Source organism: Manacus candei, unplaced genomic scaffold (genome assembly GCF_025592945.1).
Source record: "Manacus candei isolate 608988 ecotype Guabito, Panama unplaced genomic scaffold, ASM2559294v1 h1tg000005l, whole genome shotgun sequence".
NCBI classification, from domain to species: domain Eukaryota; kingdom Metazoa; phylum Chordata; class Aves; order Passeriformes; family Pipridae; genus Manacus; species Manacus candei.
This window is the reverse complement of record NW_026138053.1, coordinates 7,708,967-7,729,623: the sequence shown is the minus strand read 5'-3', so window position 1 is coordinate 7,729,623 and position 20,657 is coordinate 7,708,967. Positions and strand designations below refer to the sequence as shown.

At 39.0% G+C, this 20,657-nt stretch overlaps 1 protein-coding gene across 3 annotated transcripts; it reads left to right on the top strand.

Annotated features, from left to right (window-relative positions):
* The first annotated feature begins 795 nt into the window (after positions 1-795).
* On the top strand, positions 796-20,021 carry OMA1 (OMA1 zinc metallopeptidase). 3 transcript variants are annotated; one of them, XR_007907769.1, is made up of 10 exons: positions 796-950; positions 1,700-2,222; positions 2,609-2,837; positions 3,899-4,072; positions 4,168-4,275; positions 5,487-5,615; positions 8,685-8,759; positions 10,181-10,330; positions 16,734-18,489; positions 18,660-20,021. XR_007907769.1 is itself a non-coding variant. In XM_051807928.1 (9 exons), exons 2-9 carry the CDS (start codon positions 1,720-1,722, stop codon positions 16,950-16,952), a joined length of 1,587 nt encoding a protein of 528 aa, XP_051663888.1. In that variant the 5' UTR covers positions 796-950; positions 1,700-1,719; the 3' UTR covers positions 16,953-20,021. The 3 variants fall into 3 exon arrangements, 2 of the variants coding, with proteins under 2 accessions (XP_051663888.1, XP_051663898.1); XM_051807928.1 differs by having other exon boundaries at positions 16,734-20,021; XM_051807938.1 differs by lacking the exon at positions 796-950 and adding an exon at positions 1,129-1,239 and having other exon boundaries at positions 16,734-20,021.
* The last annotated feature ends 636 nt before the right edge of the window (positions 20,022-20,657 follow it).

The following is a 20,657-nucleotide window of genomic DNA, read 5'->3' as shown; positions in this document are numbered from 1 at the left end:
CAGGGCCTCTGTTTACATGCAAAGCACTAAGACTTGTGTGTAGCCTGGGCTGCCCTGCCATTACCATACATCCCAGTACATCACTCTGGCTCCGGATGCTTTACCAGTCAGGACTCAGGGCTGGGAGGTTGTTGCCCTCAAAATCGGATTCGTAACCAGGTGTGCAACAAGCCAATAATGACACTCTAGAGAGAGATGCCGATTATTTATCTCAGAGCTGCACAAGGCTGGGTGCTCGGTGGTGTTCCATGAATCAAGCACGGCCACTGGACTTTTCACGCTATTATTTACAGGCAGAAATTCAGAGTTACTAACTTTCCAAGCACAGCCCCTGTATTATGATTGATTAGAAATTTCCATACAAGTTACATAACCCAGTGAACTTCTACACACGCTCAGGAGAAGGGTCTTGACCTGGGCAGGGGTCTTTTTGACCTGTAGGCGTGATTTTTAGTACTATAATGAGCACAGTTCAGCTGTAGGATACATGGACTGTATTTTGCCAAGTTAGCAATGTGTGCATAGATATACATCATCATCTTTGATTTACTGCATCCTTGTAGCTTGTTAGTTCCTGGATGTCCTTAACTAGGGGATGCTGGCTGCTGCCTGTTCCGCTGATTCAGGCTCGAAAGCACACGAAGATCCTACATCAAAGAACACCCTGATTTATGGCAATTTTGATATACTAAATTTTTTGCAGTAAGGTGACACCGCAACACCGCGGGCAAAGCCAGGGTTAAGGCGCTCAGCAGAGCGGGCTCCGCGCCTCACGAGGGGCAGCCCCGCTGCCCGCGCCACACAAAATGGCGGCCGCCCCTGAAGGAAGCGGCGGCGGCGGCGGCCCCGCCTGAAGGAAGGGACGCGGAGCCCGTCTCGCTTCCCGCCCTCCGTCCCGGTATCGACATCGTCTCCGCCGTCCGCCCCCTCCTCCTCCGCCTCCCGCGGTGGTGAGTAGGGGAGCCCGGTGCAGGAGGTCCCTCCCGGTCCCCGGGACGTGCAGCTAAGAGCCGGCCAAAGGTCCCCCCATCCCCGCCCGCCATTATGCCGGCGGGCGCCTCCGAGTGACGCGTCTCCTTCTCCCCCCTCCCCTCTCACGTCAGCCCCTGTCACGATAGTCGCGGTTCCCCTCGGGGGGTCAGGGAGGGAGCCAAGGCCGCGGTCGGAGCCAGGGGGGTGAAAATGAGCGAGGGGGTGGCTGGGGCTTGTCCGTCCCAAGGCATTCCCATGTCCATGCCCGTGAGTCAGAGGATCCCGGCTGGCAGACACTTGGTTTCGCTGTGTTGAGTCATTTTGTTACTAGGCCCGGAGCAAAGTAGCAGTAACATGCTCATAGATCCTGGTTTTCCTCATGGATAGGAATGACACCCGAGGGCAGCAGGGAAAGGTGACACGTGTCTTCCCCAAGGGACACCTGCAGTCACTCTGGACTGGTGGTACTAAAAGTGAAAGAGAAAAATAAATCGCACCTTGTTTTATTTTCAGTGATACTCGACAGGGATTTCCTTCACTGTCGGAAGGATTGGTATCTTGAAACTGCAACCGGGTGCACTTGTAACTGTGACCGTTTTGTGCAATGCAGCTGTTGGCAAACAAATACACAGTATCTGTTCAGGAGCAATGAAATAATGATTCATAGTTTCGTGTTCGAGGGGGGGGTTTCTTAATGCCTTTCTGCTACTTTCTTTCTTTGTTTCAGGGTAACCAGCCAAAGAAGTTATGAATATCATCTGTGGTCTAAAGCTGCCGGGCAGAAACTGTGTTTTCTCTCATTTGGCATCTTTGAGCAAGCAGGGGAAGTGCAATAACCTCTCTAGGTCTTACACAGGATGGTGCCGAACTCACATCAACAGATTTAGATGCCAAAGGCTGGATTTGAGTGGAAATACTAGAAACTGTTTTTTGACTGGAAACCCTGTCTGCCACAGAAACTTTATCAGTAAGGGACTGAAGTGTGTTTTGAATGTGCCAAATACAGGAGTATACAGGAATGCACAGCACAATTCGGGAAGGTTTTGCATCCAGTCTTCTCGGCCACAGGAGGAGAAGACCACATCCCTCCAGATCTGTTCCATAGGGGAACTCCCACATCACTGTTCTGCTTGGAACGTTCACATCATCAGGTCTCTTCGCACATCACCAGCATTTCAGGCTGCGCCAGTTCCTCTTTTCTGGATCATTGTTAAGCCAGCTCAGAAATTACTTGCCATCATTCTTGGCAGGTAAAATACTGTTACTTCGCTCTCAGTGCAAGACCCCATCATGCAAAGTGTGAGTTTGTGGAGGATGGCAGGTGTGTTTGTGGTATTGTTTGACTGACAGTTTGCTCAACAAGAAGGTTTTTTTCCATTTTCAGAGGTGTTGGGTGCATCTTTTGCTCTTTTCCTTCTCATTTACATGTGGTAGAGGAAGGTGAACCAACACACTGAGGGGCATTCCTTCTTCTCATGTTCGAGGGAAGAAATGGAGTGGAGTAGAAGCCAATTATAATATAACCTTCCATAAGCTGCTACATGAGATGAAACTATAACAGAGAATACAGCAAGGGCAGACACTAACAAATTTCTTTTTAACTATGTCCTAAGTTAACACTATTTGTATCTTACAGGAGCATAAGAAATTGGTGGAAGGCACTTCCTCCTAATAAACGGGAACTGTTTAAAGAAAGTGCAAGAAAAAATAAATGGAAGATCCTCCTGGGTGTCAGTAGCTTAGGAGTTGTATTTATCATGTTTTATTTTACTCACTTGGAGGAGACACCCATCACTGGGCGTGCTCGACTGCTGGTGTTTGGGAAGGAGCATTTTAGGGAACTGTCACAGATGGAATATGAAATGGTAAGATTTTAAAGAAAAAAAATTAAAATACTCTATAACTGTTAATGCTTTTTTTTTTAAGTGATGAGATAACCCTATTAATGAGATGGGCAAACAAACCTTGTGGTGTCCTTGATAAGTCTTGAAGTTCACACTCAAAACCCTGCTGAGCCCCCCCATCTGTTACCTTCTCCTCTTGTTCCCATCCTTTTTAAGAGTTCCCTTTCCATCAGGGGCACATTAAAGGCCACATGACATGCATGTAACAAACATTTCTGTGTTACTGTGATTGAAGAGGATTTTGTAAAAGAAATACGGAAATCTGGTAGGATCTTAGAAGAACAGGTGTATGCTGAGATTTGTCTCAGTTTCTGAGCTGATTGCAGCATTCTTTGGCACTTGTCCTCTCTTTGAAGCTGTCACTTTGTAAGGCAGTACTCTCTACCTGCATTCTGTTCTTTTTTGTGTGTGTGTATTTGATTAGCTTGTTATTCTTTAACTGGCTTCTTTTAAACTGCCTATTTAAACTGTCCAGAACTAGTTTCTGTAGCTTTGAGTTCTGTGTCTTCTTGTTCTAAAGTCAGTGAAACTTGATAAACCATATCCAAATGTCACTATAGTCCCTCCTCTCAGATATGAGTTAAGAACAGAACAAGTACAAGGATATTTTCAAAATACATAATTTGTATAAATTTGCCCACCTTACAAATTACAACAGGAATATTCAGATAGACAAAAATTACAAATTCAGATGGAAATTCAAGAGGGGATACCAAGATTCTCTGAATTGTGATGCCAAGCTTAACTGTGTTTAGGAAAATGCCAGATACAGGAGGCTGTAGCACCAAGTTTATACTATCTTATTTTTGATCTGTGATCAGTTTACTTTCTTTTAAGTTTATTATTCTTTTGCTTGTGGGTCTCAAAGCCTGAACTCTAAGGTATTGACATTGGCTATATGAAAGAAAAATGTATTGAAACTTAGTTTTATCTAAGTTGTGTGTAGCCACTAAATTAGTTTACTAATTAGTCATTCACTGTGTGTTTGTTCTGCATGGCAATCAGTGAATTTTTTTTTTCAGTGGATGGAGGAGTTCAAAAATCAAATGTTGCCTGAGACAGATGCAAGATACCAGGTTGTGGAGAGAGTTGTTGGGCATTTGTCTGAAAGCAATAAGGACATCCCAGAGGTCTCAGCACTCAAGTGGGTGATTCACGTGGTGGATGAACCAGGTGTAAATGCTTTTGTGCTTCCAGTAAGTTGAACACAATGCAAACATTATTAATAATATTGAAACAGCATTTTATTTATGTGTCTTCCACTTAATTTTTATTCATTTTTTGTTTACAGAATGGGCAAGTGTTCGTTTTCACTGGATTGCTCGATGCAGTTTCTGATATTCATCAGCTGTCATTTATTTTGGGACATGAAATAGCTCATGCTGTGCTGGAACATGCAGTAAGTTTTTAAAGAAAGTCATCTGATATTCTTAAATTATTCTAATTACTTTAATTTTGATCATATTATGCCAACCAAGTTTTCAATGTGACTCTAATTAATGAAAAATGGAATTTGAAGTGTCTGGTCCGCTACAGTAGATCCTTATTATTGGTATAATACTTAATAACTGTCAGAAGGCCTCTACTGGTCCCTGTTAGCACAAAGTCTGCCAGTGTTTTTTTTCACAGCTGCACAGGTAGATTATGGTTCACTTTTAACAGTCATATAGAACTTGGTCTGCAGATGCCTCTCTTATAGCTCAGATATAAAGAACTGGAGGTACTCAGCAACTCAGTTTGTTACTCCTATACTTGTTAATACCTACAGAAGTGGATATACTTAAAAAATTATCCTAAAACCCATAGTATTTTTATTATAGTTACACACTGGTTTAGAATGTCAAACTCTGGAATGCCTGGAGCTTGATTCTTGTGATTTTGGGTGAGCAACAGTTCACAATGTTGTTTCTTGGGCCCAGTTGAGCCAACTACCCCTTTGAACTTCTAAAAAATGCATTTCTCATAGTAAAAAGAACTTACCTTGTTTATGTGGAACCCGTGTCACCCAGCTGGCATAAAGAGAACTATTGCATGATCCCACTTGTAAGTGCTCAGATCAATTTGTTCCATGTCAAATAGAGCTCTGGAAAACAGAATAATTTCAATTTATTTCTTCAGGATCTCTCAGATTCTGAAATGAAAGCAGTGCAGCAGGAAACAAAGGATAAATACATTATGTCTACTGTCCCCTATTCTCATTAGGGATCCTGTCTCAGTGATGTCTGTCTCTTCTCAAATTAATGTAAAGAACAGTCTTTGAGGTCTCTTTATAGATTTTTCATTCCAAGTGAGGTGTTTCTTGGCCTTTTTACTGAAGAACTCTCTGTATGTCATCCCCATCTTACCTCCAGCTTTGTGTCTCTCAAATAGGGTGATGGCCAGATGTGTTTGCTCCAGCTGTATTCCACAGCTGCTGTGGGTTCCAGACTGAAAGTACCTTGTATCCAACTGGATTTTTTTGTTTGTTCAAGCAGGGAATCTTGTGCCCTGTTCCTGTGGCTGCACAGAAAAAAACCAAATCTGTGATTTTTAAAGTGTTTCCAAATTCTGTTGTGTTCTAAAGAAATGTCAGACTGTAAGGAATGAAAATGGGACAATCTCTGTTTGCAGGCAGAGAAAGCCAGCCTGGTGCACATCCTGGATTTTCTCTCCCTCATCTTTCTCACCATGATTTGGGCCATCTGTCCTCGGGATAGTTTGGCAGTTGTTGGCCAGTGGATTCAGAGCAAGTTGCAGGAGGTAAGATTGGCATTTTGTATTATCCTCCCTGACTTCCTCGGAAAGACAGTTTTAATCTTAATTTTAATGATAATTTTGAATCTTTCACTACAGTAAATAGTATGTTTGGGGAAAAAGGCAAGAGGAGAAATATAAGCAAAAATTAATATTTGAGTATGTTATTGAAGGAAATACATTTTTAAAAATCTGATTCTGCTGTGGTTGGTGCTGATTTTCATTTGTCATCATGAGGAACTTTAGATCTCCCTACATGACTTGGTTGAGCTGCACAGGCTCCAGGTACCAGCTGCCAATTAAGGCAGATGATTATCTTTTAGAAATGTAACTTGCCCCTTAAAGTTATGTATGTTAAAATGCCATGTTTTTCTTTTACCTAGTTGTTAAATTGTTCCTATAGCAAATAAAATATATGGAATTGTTTAGATGTATTGTTAGTGGTAAGAATGGTTTCCAAGATTAAAAATTTGAGAATCTAAACACTCCTTAAGAGTGTTTAAATCATGCTATAGTAAAGCTTACTGAAATAATCTTTTCAGCCAGCATATATTCCAACAAAGTAAAATTCAGAGGCTCTGTGGTGCCAATTTTCTTCCACAGTCTAATTTTCTCTCTGCCTTTGGACAGTTACTGAGTCATTTATTTTTTATAAAAGTGTGTTTTTTAAAAATAAATTTTGCTTAGATCATAAAACTTGAATCTGAATTTAAGTGAAAGAACTCTTTGATTACTTGGACTTGATGCTTTTCCTGAGATTTCCCTCAGTTCCTCAAAAACATGAAATTAAACAGAATCAATCTGTTTTGGTAGTTCTTATGCTAATGAGGAGATATGTGGATTCTGAGCATAAATTATCTCTAAGGAGCTGGGATATTTCGTACAAGTAGCTGAGAAACCAATACATTGATGAACACTGGCCAGCATTTTGAAGAGCTGAATTTGGCAAAGAACGAGTGTGAATCAATCCTGAGACTGCTCATAATTCAGACAGCAAGATTCCACTCCCTGTCAGCATCTCTTCTCCTGTCCTAGGCTAACTGCATGGATATTTGGGAATCATGGACTGGAGTTGTGCTTTAGGTTGCAAATGGAATCGGGGTTTAAGCTCATAGTCCTGGTGTGCTGTAAGAAACATGTCTCATGCTGTACAGCAATGTCCTGGGTTAAAAGGCTGATCAAACTCACCTTCAGTAATACTGAAGTGATTGATACCTGCAGACCTTTAACCCCAGATGAAAAAGATGCTGAATGGAAAATTTCATTTCTTTCAGTCACCCGGGAGTGCAGCGTCTGTTTGTTTTCTCCATTCGACATTTGCCTCTTGTGCTTCCATGAAAGTGAACCTTTCTGCAAACTTTCTCAGGATACTTCTTGTCCTCTTCTTCCATAACTGTATTTTGCTTTTTGAAGCCTTAGCCTCCTACTCTGTGAAAGGGTTATTTAAGCCACATTGCAGTACTTGCTTCTCTCTGTATATTTGTTTTTCTCTTATGTCCTAGAGGCTTAACTTTTTGACCTACTGACTATTGTGTATTTTTTATTATTGACTCTAAGTAGTTCTTAGTGATTCTTTATAGGTCTTTGGGCATGTGAGCTCCAGCTCTGCCTTTTCCCCAGAGGCTGGTGGGTTTGCTTTCCTTAATAAATTGTTAAGTTTCCTTATGCTGTTCATCTATGGTTGTTCTTTAGTCATGTATTTCTGAACTGAAGCATGTTGGCTTTGTTATACAGTAGCAGTTATTTTAGATGGGAACTAAAGCTAGGAATTATTCTTGGAATAGCTCAAAGCATAGCTTTGAGTTTTGCTCATGTCCTGCACATAGATATGTACAGCTGCAGTACTCCACACTCCTTTCCTTGTCCACCTCACAGATTTGTATTCCACAGACAGCTCTGGTTACTGATTTGAAAACTCAAATCCCTCTTATTATGTCCAATTTCAGACAAGGATTTTAGATCAGAGTTTGTGGTTCTAATTTTTCATTCCAGCACATTCACAGTAGGTTTTTTAAACCATTTCATTTTTTCAGTAGCAGATGAATAGTAAGTACTGTGTGTGAGATGACTCTGGACTCTTTTTTACGTAACCCATTTAATTTCCTTGTCTAAAAAATATTTAATAATTAAACAAATAGTTTATTTGGCTAAGTGGGAAATGCTGCAGGAATACATGACAGACCAGCCAGGGGCATCTTTGCTGTTTAGTGAACATATGTGCACCCGCAGACCTGGATTTTTGAGGCAGTAGAGGTATGTGTTCCCCTTCCAGGAATGACTTTATCATCAGAGGATTTAAAAAATATATTTATAATTGCAATATTTAAGGTTTGTATGGAAACCAAGAATTTAGAAAGTGACCTCATATAAGTGCTTATTTATCAACCAGAGTATTTGGCTTTAAAAAAAACTTTAGAGGATCAGCTTTGGTTGGCTTCTATTTTTGACCTAGTAAAGAAAAACTATCACTGCTACTTTGGAAAGAAGCAAAAAGTTGCAGTTACCTTTCTGTACTCAAGGCATTGCTCCCCTTCTTTGGTGCTTCTCTTTTCAAACTGGTTTGTGTTGTTTGGGTTTTGGTGGGTTTTTTCCCCCTGAAACTTATAAGGATTTCTGCATGGAAACACTCGTGGCTACATTCCACACTGTACACTGTTTGCCATGCAGAATAGATGATACCAGGCTTAAAGGCAGTCAGCAGAAAAGTTTAGGGAACCACTGGAATTTTTACCTGCAGTTGCTACAACAAAAATCTTGGTGTCAATAAAAGAGTGAAGTGAAAAAATTCTAGTGTAAAGTTGGTATTGAGCCTTCAGTTGCTGTGAAGTGGGACTGGCTGATGAGAGTGACCATGAAAATAAGTGTAATTTGAATTGATTTCCACTAAATACAGGATCAATGAGTTACATAGAATGGAATTAAAGATTACATTAAGAAAATTAATACTGATCACGTACAATGTGAACAAGATAGATAAACCCCTTTTCTTATGGGAAGGTTAGAAAGGCAGTTACAATGCTCCAGCTTTGTGCACATTCAAACCCAAAAATAGAGCTTTGATGTGCTTCTTTCCAGTTCATGTTTGACAGACCCTACAGCAGAACACTGGAGGCTGAGGCTGATAAAGTGGGACTTCAGTTTGCAGCAAAGGTAACTGGAATTGGTTGGGTTTATTAACAATGTTTTCAGTTTCTGTTTAAATTGAAGGGAGTTTCACACTTCATACAGAGGTAAGCTGTGAATTTTTGAAGACCTGTAGATTTATGAAGTGGTGGGAAATAAAACAATTTTTAGGGAAAGACAAAGTCACGCTGCCTAATTACAGGTCATAAAATGGGAGTTTGTAAAGTTGCACATTAACTGCACAGTGTATTTTCTGTGTAGTTTATTACTATTAGAAGAAAAACCCACATATTTGTAACAAGGAGAATGCTAAACCATAAGTTGGTTTTAATTGTGTGTAAAGATTTAAACATTTAGCCTAAATGCAGCCATAGGAACAGTGTAACTTGGCTAAAGTAAGACAAAAATTTGGCCAGAAGCTACTCAACATTTTTCTCAGAATTTTTTTTTCAGTTACTTTTTTTCACCTCCCTCTGGATTTTAATTTGATAGTAAAGAAACTAAACAAACTTTTTGGTTTCTAGCAAAGTGCAGTATAGAGCAAGGTGTCAGATAACAGTGTGAGCAGCACCATCTAGTGTTAATATTTCATAAGGAAAACTTCCTTTTCTTAATAATTATTTATGTTTCTTCAAGGAAGAGTTTTAAAATTAACTTTGATTTTGAGATTGAAACTGCATTTTTAATTTAAAGTCATTTAAGGGAGTAATACAATCTATAAAAAACCCATAATTGCTGTGTTTGTGCTCAGGGTTTTGTGATACCAAAGATTTAGGGCCATACCAGAAAGAAATAAGCACAGCATTTCTCTACTTGTGCAGGTAATCTTTTTTTTAATAATAATTTTAAGAAATAAATTCAAAGAATAAAGCACCACTACTGTATTTTGGGGTGGGGGGGAAGAAGTAATTTTCTTACCTTCTGACAACTTGTAGTCTTTTATTTTCTTAACAAATAGAAGTCAGTGTAAGAAATCATCTTATTTTTTTCTCCTTCACTTAAATGCAAAAATAAAGGAGTCTGTTAGTGATACACAAAAGCTATTCTAAAAGTTACTGTTCCATGACTTTCTGTGGTTAAATATATACTTCTGTGGAGAGAGTAAGAATTCTGCAGAATTACTGTTTTAATCTGTTATGGGTTACAGAGATCACCCCTGAAAAAAGCATGTAATCACTTACAGAAATGCCTTTGCAGCTCATTTTTAGAGCTATTTAAGGATGAATTATTATCACTTACTATTTTTGACTCTAAACTTCTTCCTGTAAATTTGCCTATATCTGTGGAGATGATTAATTTCTTCTGCTGCTGTACTTTATGTAGCAAATGTAACTTAGAATTCACAGCTGAGGGTTTTTTTGAAGAAATTTCATAATTCAGTATCTATTAGAGTGTGTATTTATTAGCTTAAAAATTCAGTGGTGCCCACATTTGCTCTCTGTTTTCAGGCCTGTGTGGATGTCAGAGCGAGCAGCGTGTTCTGGCAGCAGATGGAACTGGCAGAAACCATCCAAGGGCAGCCCAAGATCCCAGAGTGGCTTTCCACACACCCTTCCCATGAGAACAGAGCGGAGCATTTGGACCGCCTGATCCCACAGGTGAGCAGAGCTGATCCCACAGCTGAGCAGAGCTGCAGGGAGCGTCCTTCCCTCTTAGGAAGGTTTGATATTGGTTCTGGAGCTACTTTGGGATTGATTCACAATCTACACTTTTATCTTTCTCTTCATCCTCCCACAAATTCTCTGCTACAAAGCTCCCAACCTTAAAGGTTTTTTTAAATGAGGAAAATTACGATAGCACAGATAAAATGTAATTACATTCCAGGTTTGTTTTTTTTTTTTTTCTGATTTCTGATCAAAGTATAGTCTTTGCTTTTGAATGGCCTTCTCCTATAGATGTGACAGTGTCAGGATCTCAGCCACTCTTTCCTCTTTTTTTTTCCACTTTGGAAGCCAATTTTTAAGTTGGATCCCTAAACTGTGGTGAGTTCTCTTGCTTTTGTAGCTTTGCCTAGGCTGTCAAATAGAGAGTGCTCCATCCTGCCCCTCACTGCTGTGACACTGAACACACCTCGAGTAGCTGAGCTTCAGAAGGATGTCAGAGCCCCAGGAGAAGATTTCCTGAGAGCATATTAGGGAGCAAATTTTACTTCACTCCAAGAAACTTGAACTAATTCACACAATTGCCCATCAATCTGCAGCCTTTTCCCTGTGCTTTCTTTTGGATTTCCTCTCAGAGGAATGCCAAGTGGAAAGCTACTATCTTAGTTTGATGTGCTACTTGCTGATAGCTTAAGGACAGAGAACTTTTGAGGTTTAGTAATCTTAGTTTGCTTACTATTTCTTTAAATGTGGGTGTTTTAACTACAGAAAAATAAAATGGATTTTTTTGCCTAGTTTTTTTCGTTTTGAAATAGAATGTTAAAGCACCTCAAAAGCACCTCAAAATGACACTGTTTTTCAGCAGCTAAACTATGTTTGGAAATACTCTTTTTTTATACCAACTAGTGATTTCTTCTTTTTTTTTTTTTTTTTTTAAAATTCTCAATCACCTAAAGCCTTTCTCAGTTCCAAACTGTAAAGACAGTTGAAGATGTATTGGCAGAGAGAGCACTAAAATGTTGAGGTGTTTGCTGACTTCAAAGGAGAAAGAAAGGTTTTCACAAATCCTTTGATGAGGATGAATACAGTAAATATTCTAAATGGTGGCAAATCAAAGTCAGCATTAGGGGTAGGAGGCTGGAGACTGGCTAGACTGAATATTTTAAATTAATATACACAAAGTCTGTACTTTGCAAAAGCAGGTTATGACTTTTTTAGATGGATTTTTAACACATTAGAGCAGCTGAATGGAAAATGATACTTGTGGAGCCTTAGTTTTAGGTAGATTGAACATTAAGGGTTCAGGATTGCTTATTTTCATATAGTTGCTGACTGGCTTATAAAGAGGTAACGAAATAAATTAGTTCTTGTGTTCTACACCTGGCCTGTTAAATAGCTGAGCAACTGTGTACAACTGTTATTTCTGCCTTATCTCTAATAGTTTAGCAAGTGGAGCAACTTCATCTTTTCATAGGTACTCTCTCTTCCAAGAGCAAGGGGGGCTGGGAAGTTTTCTTCCAAAAGATAATTGAGGGGGATATGTTTTTGTGTGCCTTTTACCTTAAACATTCTTTGGAGTAGGATGAGAAAAAAGACTTCCTGTCTTTAACAAGTTGACTAAGTAAGTGAAGTTGGCACTACAAATGTGGAATAAAGATGAAAGGAAGTGTGTAGAGGTGTTGTTGGAGGCTTCTTGTCTGAGACATTGACTCCCTTCCTCTGGGAGCTGCTGCCTGGAGGCTGCACCTCAGGCATTTAAAGGGAATCCCAGGGCATTATTGTTCAATATCAGCATCTTTTTGTTCAGTTGTTCACATACTTAAAGCTTTTAGAACAGTATTTTTACCATATGTTAATAGCCATTAGATGTTCAGAGCCCAGGGAGAGAAGCCAGATTTCAAAAAAGGCTTTTTAATCTCTAGTATCATTTTGTGAAGAAACTGGTACTTCTTAAGACTCAGTATCAGATCCATGGTGAGCACTGTTGTGTTCATGTGCTGCTGGTTTTGAAGCTGAACTGGTTTTGGGGACAATACAATATCTACTATTAGACCAGCTACTGTAGCTGGGACAAATTGGGACAAGTTTTTGGACTTCTCAGGCCACACTGATCTTTCTCTACAGACTTTAAGCAAGTTCACAATAAAATGTGACCATATAAAGTCAGAGTTTTTCTTCAGGTAAGGAAATGTCACATCTCAGTGAGTTGACTGAACAGTCCCAGGAAATGTAAATTAAAGCAGGAGCATCACAGGGATTCTCTTTATATGTAATTAGAAGACAGGGAACAAAGCAAATGACCATTGAAGAACTTGCATCTGGTTTTGTGAGCAAGTTGGAACCTACAGCCAAGCTGAGGCATCGGTAAATAGTGAGCTATGAGCAGTTACAGAGTCCTGGAAATGAAATAAAGCAAATGAAAAAGATTTACCAAGTTTTTAAAGCAGTTCCCCCTCAGGGAGAGCTTTGGATTTTAAACTAGGAAAACAGAGTATACTCTTAAATAGGAAACTGAAATCTCTCAGAATTCCTGCCTGGAAGGTGGTGAGATACTCGATGAAGGCCTGTGCATTTGATTTTCAGAAAGAGAAATCTTAAAATGATTTTGTAATAGTGGGGAGGGTGCTTAGTGTTGCTCTGGAGAGAAAAATCACAGAATTGTAGTGCCAGAGAGAAGTTCCTGGATAACAGCACACTGAATAAAGCAGAAGGTTATCTACTGAGCCTTTCCTGTGACACAAAAATTCATCTTGACATGACATTTGATTTTTTTTGGCATCGTGTTGTTGGCTCAGATTCCATTTTTGATTCCCTGTAACTCACATTTCCCACTCTTCCTTGTAGAAATGCCATAGTGAGATCATTTAGAGACTAATATTAAGTTGGGATACATCAACTCCACTGCTTGTCTTGTTTGCTAGGTCAATTAACTTGTCAAAGAAAATGTAATTAATTTACTCTGGCAACACCTGTTCTTGTCAAATCCACCCTGGCTGTTTGTTACTTCTATTATTTTTTTGTGTAGCTTTTGATTATTGCTCAATCTGCTGCCTTGTGGATATGGAAGATACATTTATTTTGCCTTCTTTTCAAAATTGGGTTGGTATATTTGCCCTTTGCTTGTGATATGGAGATTACTTCAGATAGTTCTAGTAGTAGAATATGTTAATTAAGCCCTATCAGTGTGAAAACAAGAATAAAAACCACTGACCTGCATTTCTATCCTCCCCATAAAATTGTTAAATATTTTGTCACAATTTTTCCTTTCTGTGCCAATGGCAGTGAAAGATTGGAAGTATTAGCATTATATATAAGCTGCTTTTCTTCTCTATCAAGTAAAGTCTATCAATTCTTTTAATCATCTTTTACTGCTCTTTCATTAATACTGTAAGGGCTCAAGATGCAGCAGGTAGCCTGGTGTCTGTGGCAGTGTGAAGGATTAATGCTGGGAACTAAAAATTCCTTATTTCTGTATTTGTATCCTGGCAGGCTTTACATGAAAGTGAGGATGAGGCAGATACCCCTAATTCTTATGCTTTCCCTGCTCCCAGCACGTTGCAGGAGGTGACTGTGATTGTATTGATAAGAAAAACAGCTTCACCTGAGATACTTCACAAGCAATAGTTTGGATATTTGATCTGGGATCTCCTGAACCAGTGAGCAGGCAAGGGGTCTCTGTTGTGAGCAGCAGTGCTGTGCTCCTGAGGTTAACCTGGAAAGAACAGCATTAAAATCCCCTCTCTTCCCAGGTGAATCTTCATCCTCACTCCAGCTGGTTAACCTTGGCTCATCCTGCCTCATTTACTGAGAAAGCTCTTCAGTAAAAACAGTCAATAAAACATGTTCTTATTATAATATCAATATGCATGTGCTTCACTGGCAATGCTTTTACCTGGTTACCCAGACTGTCAAAACCCAATCTACTTGAGCAATATTAAATTACCAGATTTGAAGTTACCAGTGATTTTGGAGATGCAGACACCTGACCACGTTGGGCTGGTTTATCTTTCGGGAGAAATGATGTTTTAAGCTCCTCAGCCTGTAATTGGCATCTTACTGATGTAAAAATGTTAACTCTGAAGTGCTGTTTTTCGCCTTTGCTGTCGTGACTTTATTATTTTTGTTAAGTGAAGCCATGGAAATAGACCAGGCACTGTATAGCCAGGAAAACACAGAGATACAAAATTGCCAAATTAGCTTAAAAAAGGATTAGTTTGTCCTTTCCAGGATGCAGCCTAAATCTTTGTATTTCCATTTGCCTTGAATAACACTGCTTGACATTAATGCAGTCTTGCAGCTCCTTATGTTGTAGGAGAGAACAGGAGAAAACTCTTGGTTTGTCATAAATGTCAGTTTAGAAATTAATTGGTCACTGAAGCAGAAGAGTGTTCACAGTATAGTTACATTTGGTGACTATGTAGAAGATCATGCTGTAGAAAAACAAGCTGTGGAAGCTTTATTCATCTTTTTTAAAAGTTAGACAAGAGCAATATTTCATGCCTAATCCAGACTTGTGTATCCAGTAATTTAAATGTTACATTTCACCAAGAAATGGCTGGAGAGACTCTTCCTACATTCCTGGAATGTGTCTTTTTCCAAAACCAGTTGTAAATTTAAAATATATTTGGTTCTAGGCATTTACAGCAAACTCTATCAGTTTGCTGTAGTAAAGTTAGGGAGAAATAGGTTTTGAAACCTCTTTATCCAAAGAAATGAGTTAAGAAGCTCTGCTCTTCTATTTTAAAATCTGCTGTAGTGAGATGTTTCCAGTGTCTCCTGTGGAAGAATAGTAGAGTGTTTCAAAATGATGGGCAAATGCTTATGCATACCTGTGCTGGAATATTTGATTTGTTACTTCAGCCAAAGCTAGTGATTATAAAACAGATTAAAAATTTCTGCTCTGTTCAAAGTACAATTCTAGGAGTGCTGGGAAAACTGTTACTTTCTTCCTCCTCTTTAATCCATCTGGAAGGAATGACTTGACCCTCACTTTCTGCTGACGGTCCTGAGTCCTGGCCAGGGTGCACCTGGATACAACTCAGGCCAGGTCTGGCCATTACTTTTCAAGAATCCATGATTATAAAGTGAAGTGGAATAAAATGTACATTTGAATTTGTTTTCCCATGAAAGGATTAAAACCAGAGCAGGATGTAAATCTGCCCATGGTTTTATGCTGTTAATTGAGGCCAAGATAAAGGTCTGTGTACAACCCCTGCATCAGTTAGTTATGTGCCACACACACCAGGAGCTGCCTGTTTGTGTGGTCTAATTAATGCATGTTCAGGTTTATTACAATGAACACCAACTTCAGCATCCTTTAAACCAACTGACTTTTTACAAGTTGATACCAGTTTCTCCACAGTGCCTTTGAGCCATGAGATTCATCCATTGTCACACCTTCATTCCCCACAGCACAGGATGATCTGGGGGGAATGTGCCTGTGCTAATGAATTTTGTCTCTCTGGGGAATTCTTTGCCTCCCTCGTGCCTCTGCTTTCTTATCTGTAAAATGGAAGCAATGGCACTTACTCAGTGAGCTTAAAGTTTGGTCTCTTAGTACTAATCTTTTTATTCAGGTAAATTTTTACATTCCAGAGACATTATTTTCTCCTAATACTTGGAAGCTGTGTATCCAAATAGTTCTTAGAGATGAGATCACTTGTGTAGCTGGACCTTAACTATACTGATGAACTGTCTCTGTGCCAAACACTTAAATGTCCATTATGTTATTGGAGATTTTTCCCTCCTTTTTTGAGTCAGGCAGCTATATATAGTTACATCAATAATAGAACATACCTGATGAAGTAAATAATTCAGAGACCTTTTTTTCCTGATGCAGTCATTTTCATTTACATGGAAATATAAATATAAAAATTTTAAGCTGAGAAGCAATAATAGCTATGGGCTAGATACACCCTCACTTAATTAGGTGGATTTCCTGCTGGGATTCTTCTTCTTTTGGAAGCATTTTAGAATATGGATTGATTCAACATTTTTCTTCAAAGTAACCTGAAAGGGTTACACAAAGTTCAATTTACCTGTGAATGTAAATTAAAAGGTAAAAGGTACTGATGTGCCACAAGTATCACACAAAACAGTTAGAGAGCTTCCTGTCTGTTTATGCTGTGCCTTTTACAGTATCCATCCTTGGAGACCCTGTGAGAAAATCATTTCATTCTTCATTCTTCATTTTCCCCATTGTTTTACCACATTGCTGCATTTCTTCACAGGAGTTCTTGGTTTCTGTTGGAAAGTTGTTCAGTAACAACTCAGGCTCAGCATTACACTCACTAAGCTTTATGTGCAAATGCAAACCTTGTGGAAAGCCAAGTCACTGACTGAAAACTTTTTTGTTTTTCCTGTTTAAATGAGCTTGATTTGTTTTCCTATGTGTTCACAGGCTCTTAAAATAAGAGAGAGCTGCAATTGCCCATCTCTTTCTGGACCAGATCCTCGCCTTATTTTCAAACTTAACATGCAACATCTCCTGGAATCGTCTAAAGATCGAGAAGCCCCAAATTCTACAAAGCAAGATCCCTCAAAGCCAAAACCAGACTTTGCTCACACTCAAAAAGTGGAAGATATGCCTGTAACTTTTGCAGTTAAACCTACAAACTAATGACAATGATTTTCCCTTTTTATGGAACTGGTGGTCCCTGAAGGTCTGTCTTATAACATAAATTTGTCTTTGAACCATAAAGGAGATGTAGCCACTCAGATTCTCCATTCTTTTTATGTGATTCCCTCACTCAAAGCAATAAGGAACCATGCCCACACAAGAAGAGCAGTGTGTTGGAGCAGAAAGTTTCTTATTCATTAAGAGTTACTAAAATAAATCACTTCTCAGGGGAAAGATAATCTCATACAATCCAGTGACACAGTGTAATTTTCAGCTTTATCAGGCTCACCTTGATCAGAGGACAGATGAGCCAGAAGCGTCCCTAAAGCAGAGGGAAAAGTACAATTTTCATCACTTAAGTTGTCTGGTTTATCTTGCCATAATTTGGGTTAGATCTACTCAGCTTCATTTGAGAAATAATGAAGAGAGCTCACTGCCTGCTCCACATACAGGCTGTTTAAAAATATTAAGCTGAGAAGTGATAATAGCTGTGGGCTAGATACACCCCCACTTAATTAGGTGGATTTACTGCTGGGATTTTTCTTCTTTCTGAGGCATTTTAGAATGTGGATTGATTCAACATTTTTCTTCAAAGTAACCTGAAAGGATTGCATGAAGTTCAGTTTAAAAAAAAAAGGAGTTAAATAATTTTCAGGAGAGTCTTTCTTTTGAAAGAAGCACTGAAAGAACCACAGTTTGTAGCACTAGGATGCTTTGCCAGGATGGCTGTTGTCTTTTTTTAAATGATCAGGGTGCCTCATCAAAGAGCAGTTTTGCTGCAACAGCATTTAATTTGGATATATCCATTTGGATAGAAACGATTGCTGATGTGGAATATATTATGTAGTAAGACAAATATAAGATTTTTTGACTGCACAGCTTTTGCAGCTGTGTCTTGTAAAAGGTGACTTCTCTTCAGGAAGCTGGCATTTAATGCTGAGCGTCCCTCCCTCCCCAGTCCCCCTGAAGCCACATTTTTATGCCCTGGAGGCCAATATGCAGTGTAGGTAAAGCTCTGCCTTTCAGGATGGACCACTGTGACCCAGCGTGGTCGTCTCTGTTTGAGTGGTTTGAGCTGTCCTTGCTTTGCAGTTGGTGAAAATACTAAAATGTCCATCTTGCAGGAAGCTGTAGAAAGAGGTGACAGTGAATGAAAATAAAAAAGGGAAATCCTGTTCCTCCAGTTCTTAAGATCTGTTGTTTACTTGGATCGAAACTTGTTACTTACTTGGATCAAACCAAAAATCTCATTCATATATGATAGGGTCTTACATGAAGGAAACATTAAAAATATTTTCCGGTATATCCTATTTTGAAACATTCTTTTTCTATATGGAGAAGGGAAGACTTTATCATATTTCTTCAATTAAATCAGAATGCAAGCTTTTAAAAAGGAACACCCCCCCCCCCTGTTCAGTGCTATCAGTGAATATAGTTGGGAGAACAGATTGTGAAAGAAGTAATTCTTTCTCTGACTTCAGTCCATGAAGCTGGGTCCTCTGAGAAACACCAGCAACTCCCTTATCTCTATTCAGAGGTAAGTTGATGTCTCTGTAATGTTGATGATTCTAGGGCTGATTGTATAGGTTTAGATTGGCTGCATATTGCTTACAAGCTGGTTTTAAATCTCTGCTCAGCCCTGCTGGCAGGAGGCAGAAGGTCCAGCCTGACCATTATTCATCCATCCATTCTTATTCTTCATGACAGGACTTTTTGTAGCAGACGTTCAGTGATGTGTTGCAGCATTTGGACATTGTCACCTGAAGGTAAACAGAAAAATACACCATTTAGATTTCCCTGTGGACCTCAGAGTTTATCCTGCAGCACCAAAACCCCAACGCTGCTGCCTCTCTCTCGCTCCAGTGTCAGAGCTTGTTTTGTTATCCAGGGCTCCTGCTTGACATGCAACTGGATGCTTGTGTCTGTTAGGAATGAGGAGAACATACCAGAGTTTTACAGTGTTCAAGATGAAGTATGAAACTACACAAATTTAATATTTCTCCTCTCTGCTTTAAGTGACTGAAGTACAGCAGTGGAATGCTCGAGATACGGAGAGATTTTAAAAACTTTGGAAATAGATAGTTTTGTAGCCATGATCATGGTGATGTGAGAGAAAAGGTTCCAAGGGAAGGGTAATTGCTTATACTAGACTGACAAAAGGATTATGTACTTTTTCGAATTATAGTGGTCTAATAAAACATATTTCTCTCCTTGCAAACACACACACAGGAGTTAGGCCTCTAAACTAGAACCCTCTATTTTTAAATACAGTTTAAATGGTTTTAAATGTATAATTTTAAATCCAGTATGTGATGTTGAAAATTTCAGGTTTTACTTTACATTCTGAATTTTCCTTAATACTTTTCTCAAGTGCTTTTGAAGGGTTTATTCTTCCTGCTTCTCTCATGTCCAACACAGAAAATGCCTTAAATTCATCTGCCTCTTGGAGGACACTTTGTTTAAAATTCTTACTGAATATTTTATTGCATCTGCCTATATTACTAAAGTATTTTCTTTCTTGAACAGAGAAACTACAAAAATATTGCTTTCCAAAGGTTTGGGAAGTCATAGTAAAAATTGCACTTTTAAGTGATCATTTTCTGTGTGCATATGTAATTATGTAATATGTTAATATATAAGCTATAATCTATTATCAGATTATTAATCATAAAAATTATACTTTCAAAATATATCCCTTAGGAAAATGCTCTGGTTGCAAGCTTCTGATGATCTGTAGAAACTTTTAATTACGATTGTGTAACTTAGGATGTCACTGGAAAAGTAGATCTAGAAGTGTTGTTGAAGGAACTCAGTACTTGAAAGTCACATGTCATAGAAGAGGGAGAATAGTGGCTAAAGTGGAAAAAGGTAAGAAAGACCAGTAAAAACACATCTGCATTTCCAGCTCCAGTACTTGGTGCTGTACTTTCCAGCTTCCTGCTGAAAGAGTAAATATATGGTACAAATTCCACTCAACCTCTTGATTGCTGTAGTGGAGTGTTGAGAGATTTTGTAAGCCAGGAATGTGCATTCAAGGCAGTCCTGCAATAAAAATGGCTCCTTATCTTTTGGGTTGTCATGTTTACTCTTTTTTTTCTTTCTTTTTTTTTTTTTTTAAACTTGAAATACCTGAGTGCCAGGAAAGCAAAGCAAACAGCTGTTAGAATGCTCTTTGTTCTTGAATTCTGTTTGTAGTCACTAAGAGAGAACAATCCTGCAAGCTTGATGCTTTTTTCATATATTATGAAGACTGCCACAGCTTTTCTTTCAGTCTAGTGTTTGTATCTCAATACCCCTGGTTGAAAAACTATTTTCAATGTATTAGCCTGTGTAAGCTGTTTTACAGCCATCCACATTCTCTCTGCTGAAAATCCTTGTTGTTTTCCAGGTCTTGGGAGTATTTGACAGGGGAGCAGGATGATCACAAAGTGTGGTTGGTGGTAGAGGCGGCAGCAGAAGACTTTCCTGTCACAGTATAGCATGTTTCCTTTGGGTTCTCAATCCATATTGCAGAGTGTGGGTTAAACACCTCCAGGAAGGACTGATATTAAAAACTTATATTTCTAGATCACTTGAAGCACCTCATAAATACTATTTTTTCCATAATACCTCTGTAGGTGATCCTTGTAAGAGTCGGAGATACCGAGGCTCAGTGAGATTTTAGTTCTAGCAAAGCTCAGCAGAAGTCAGTGAAAAAATCTTGTG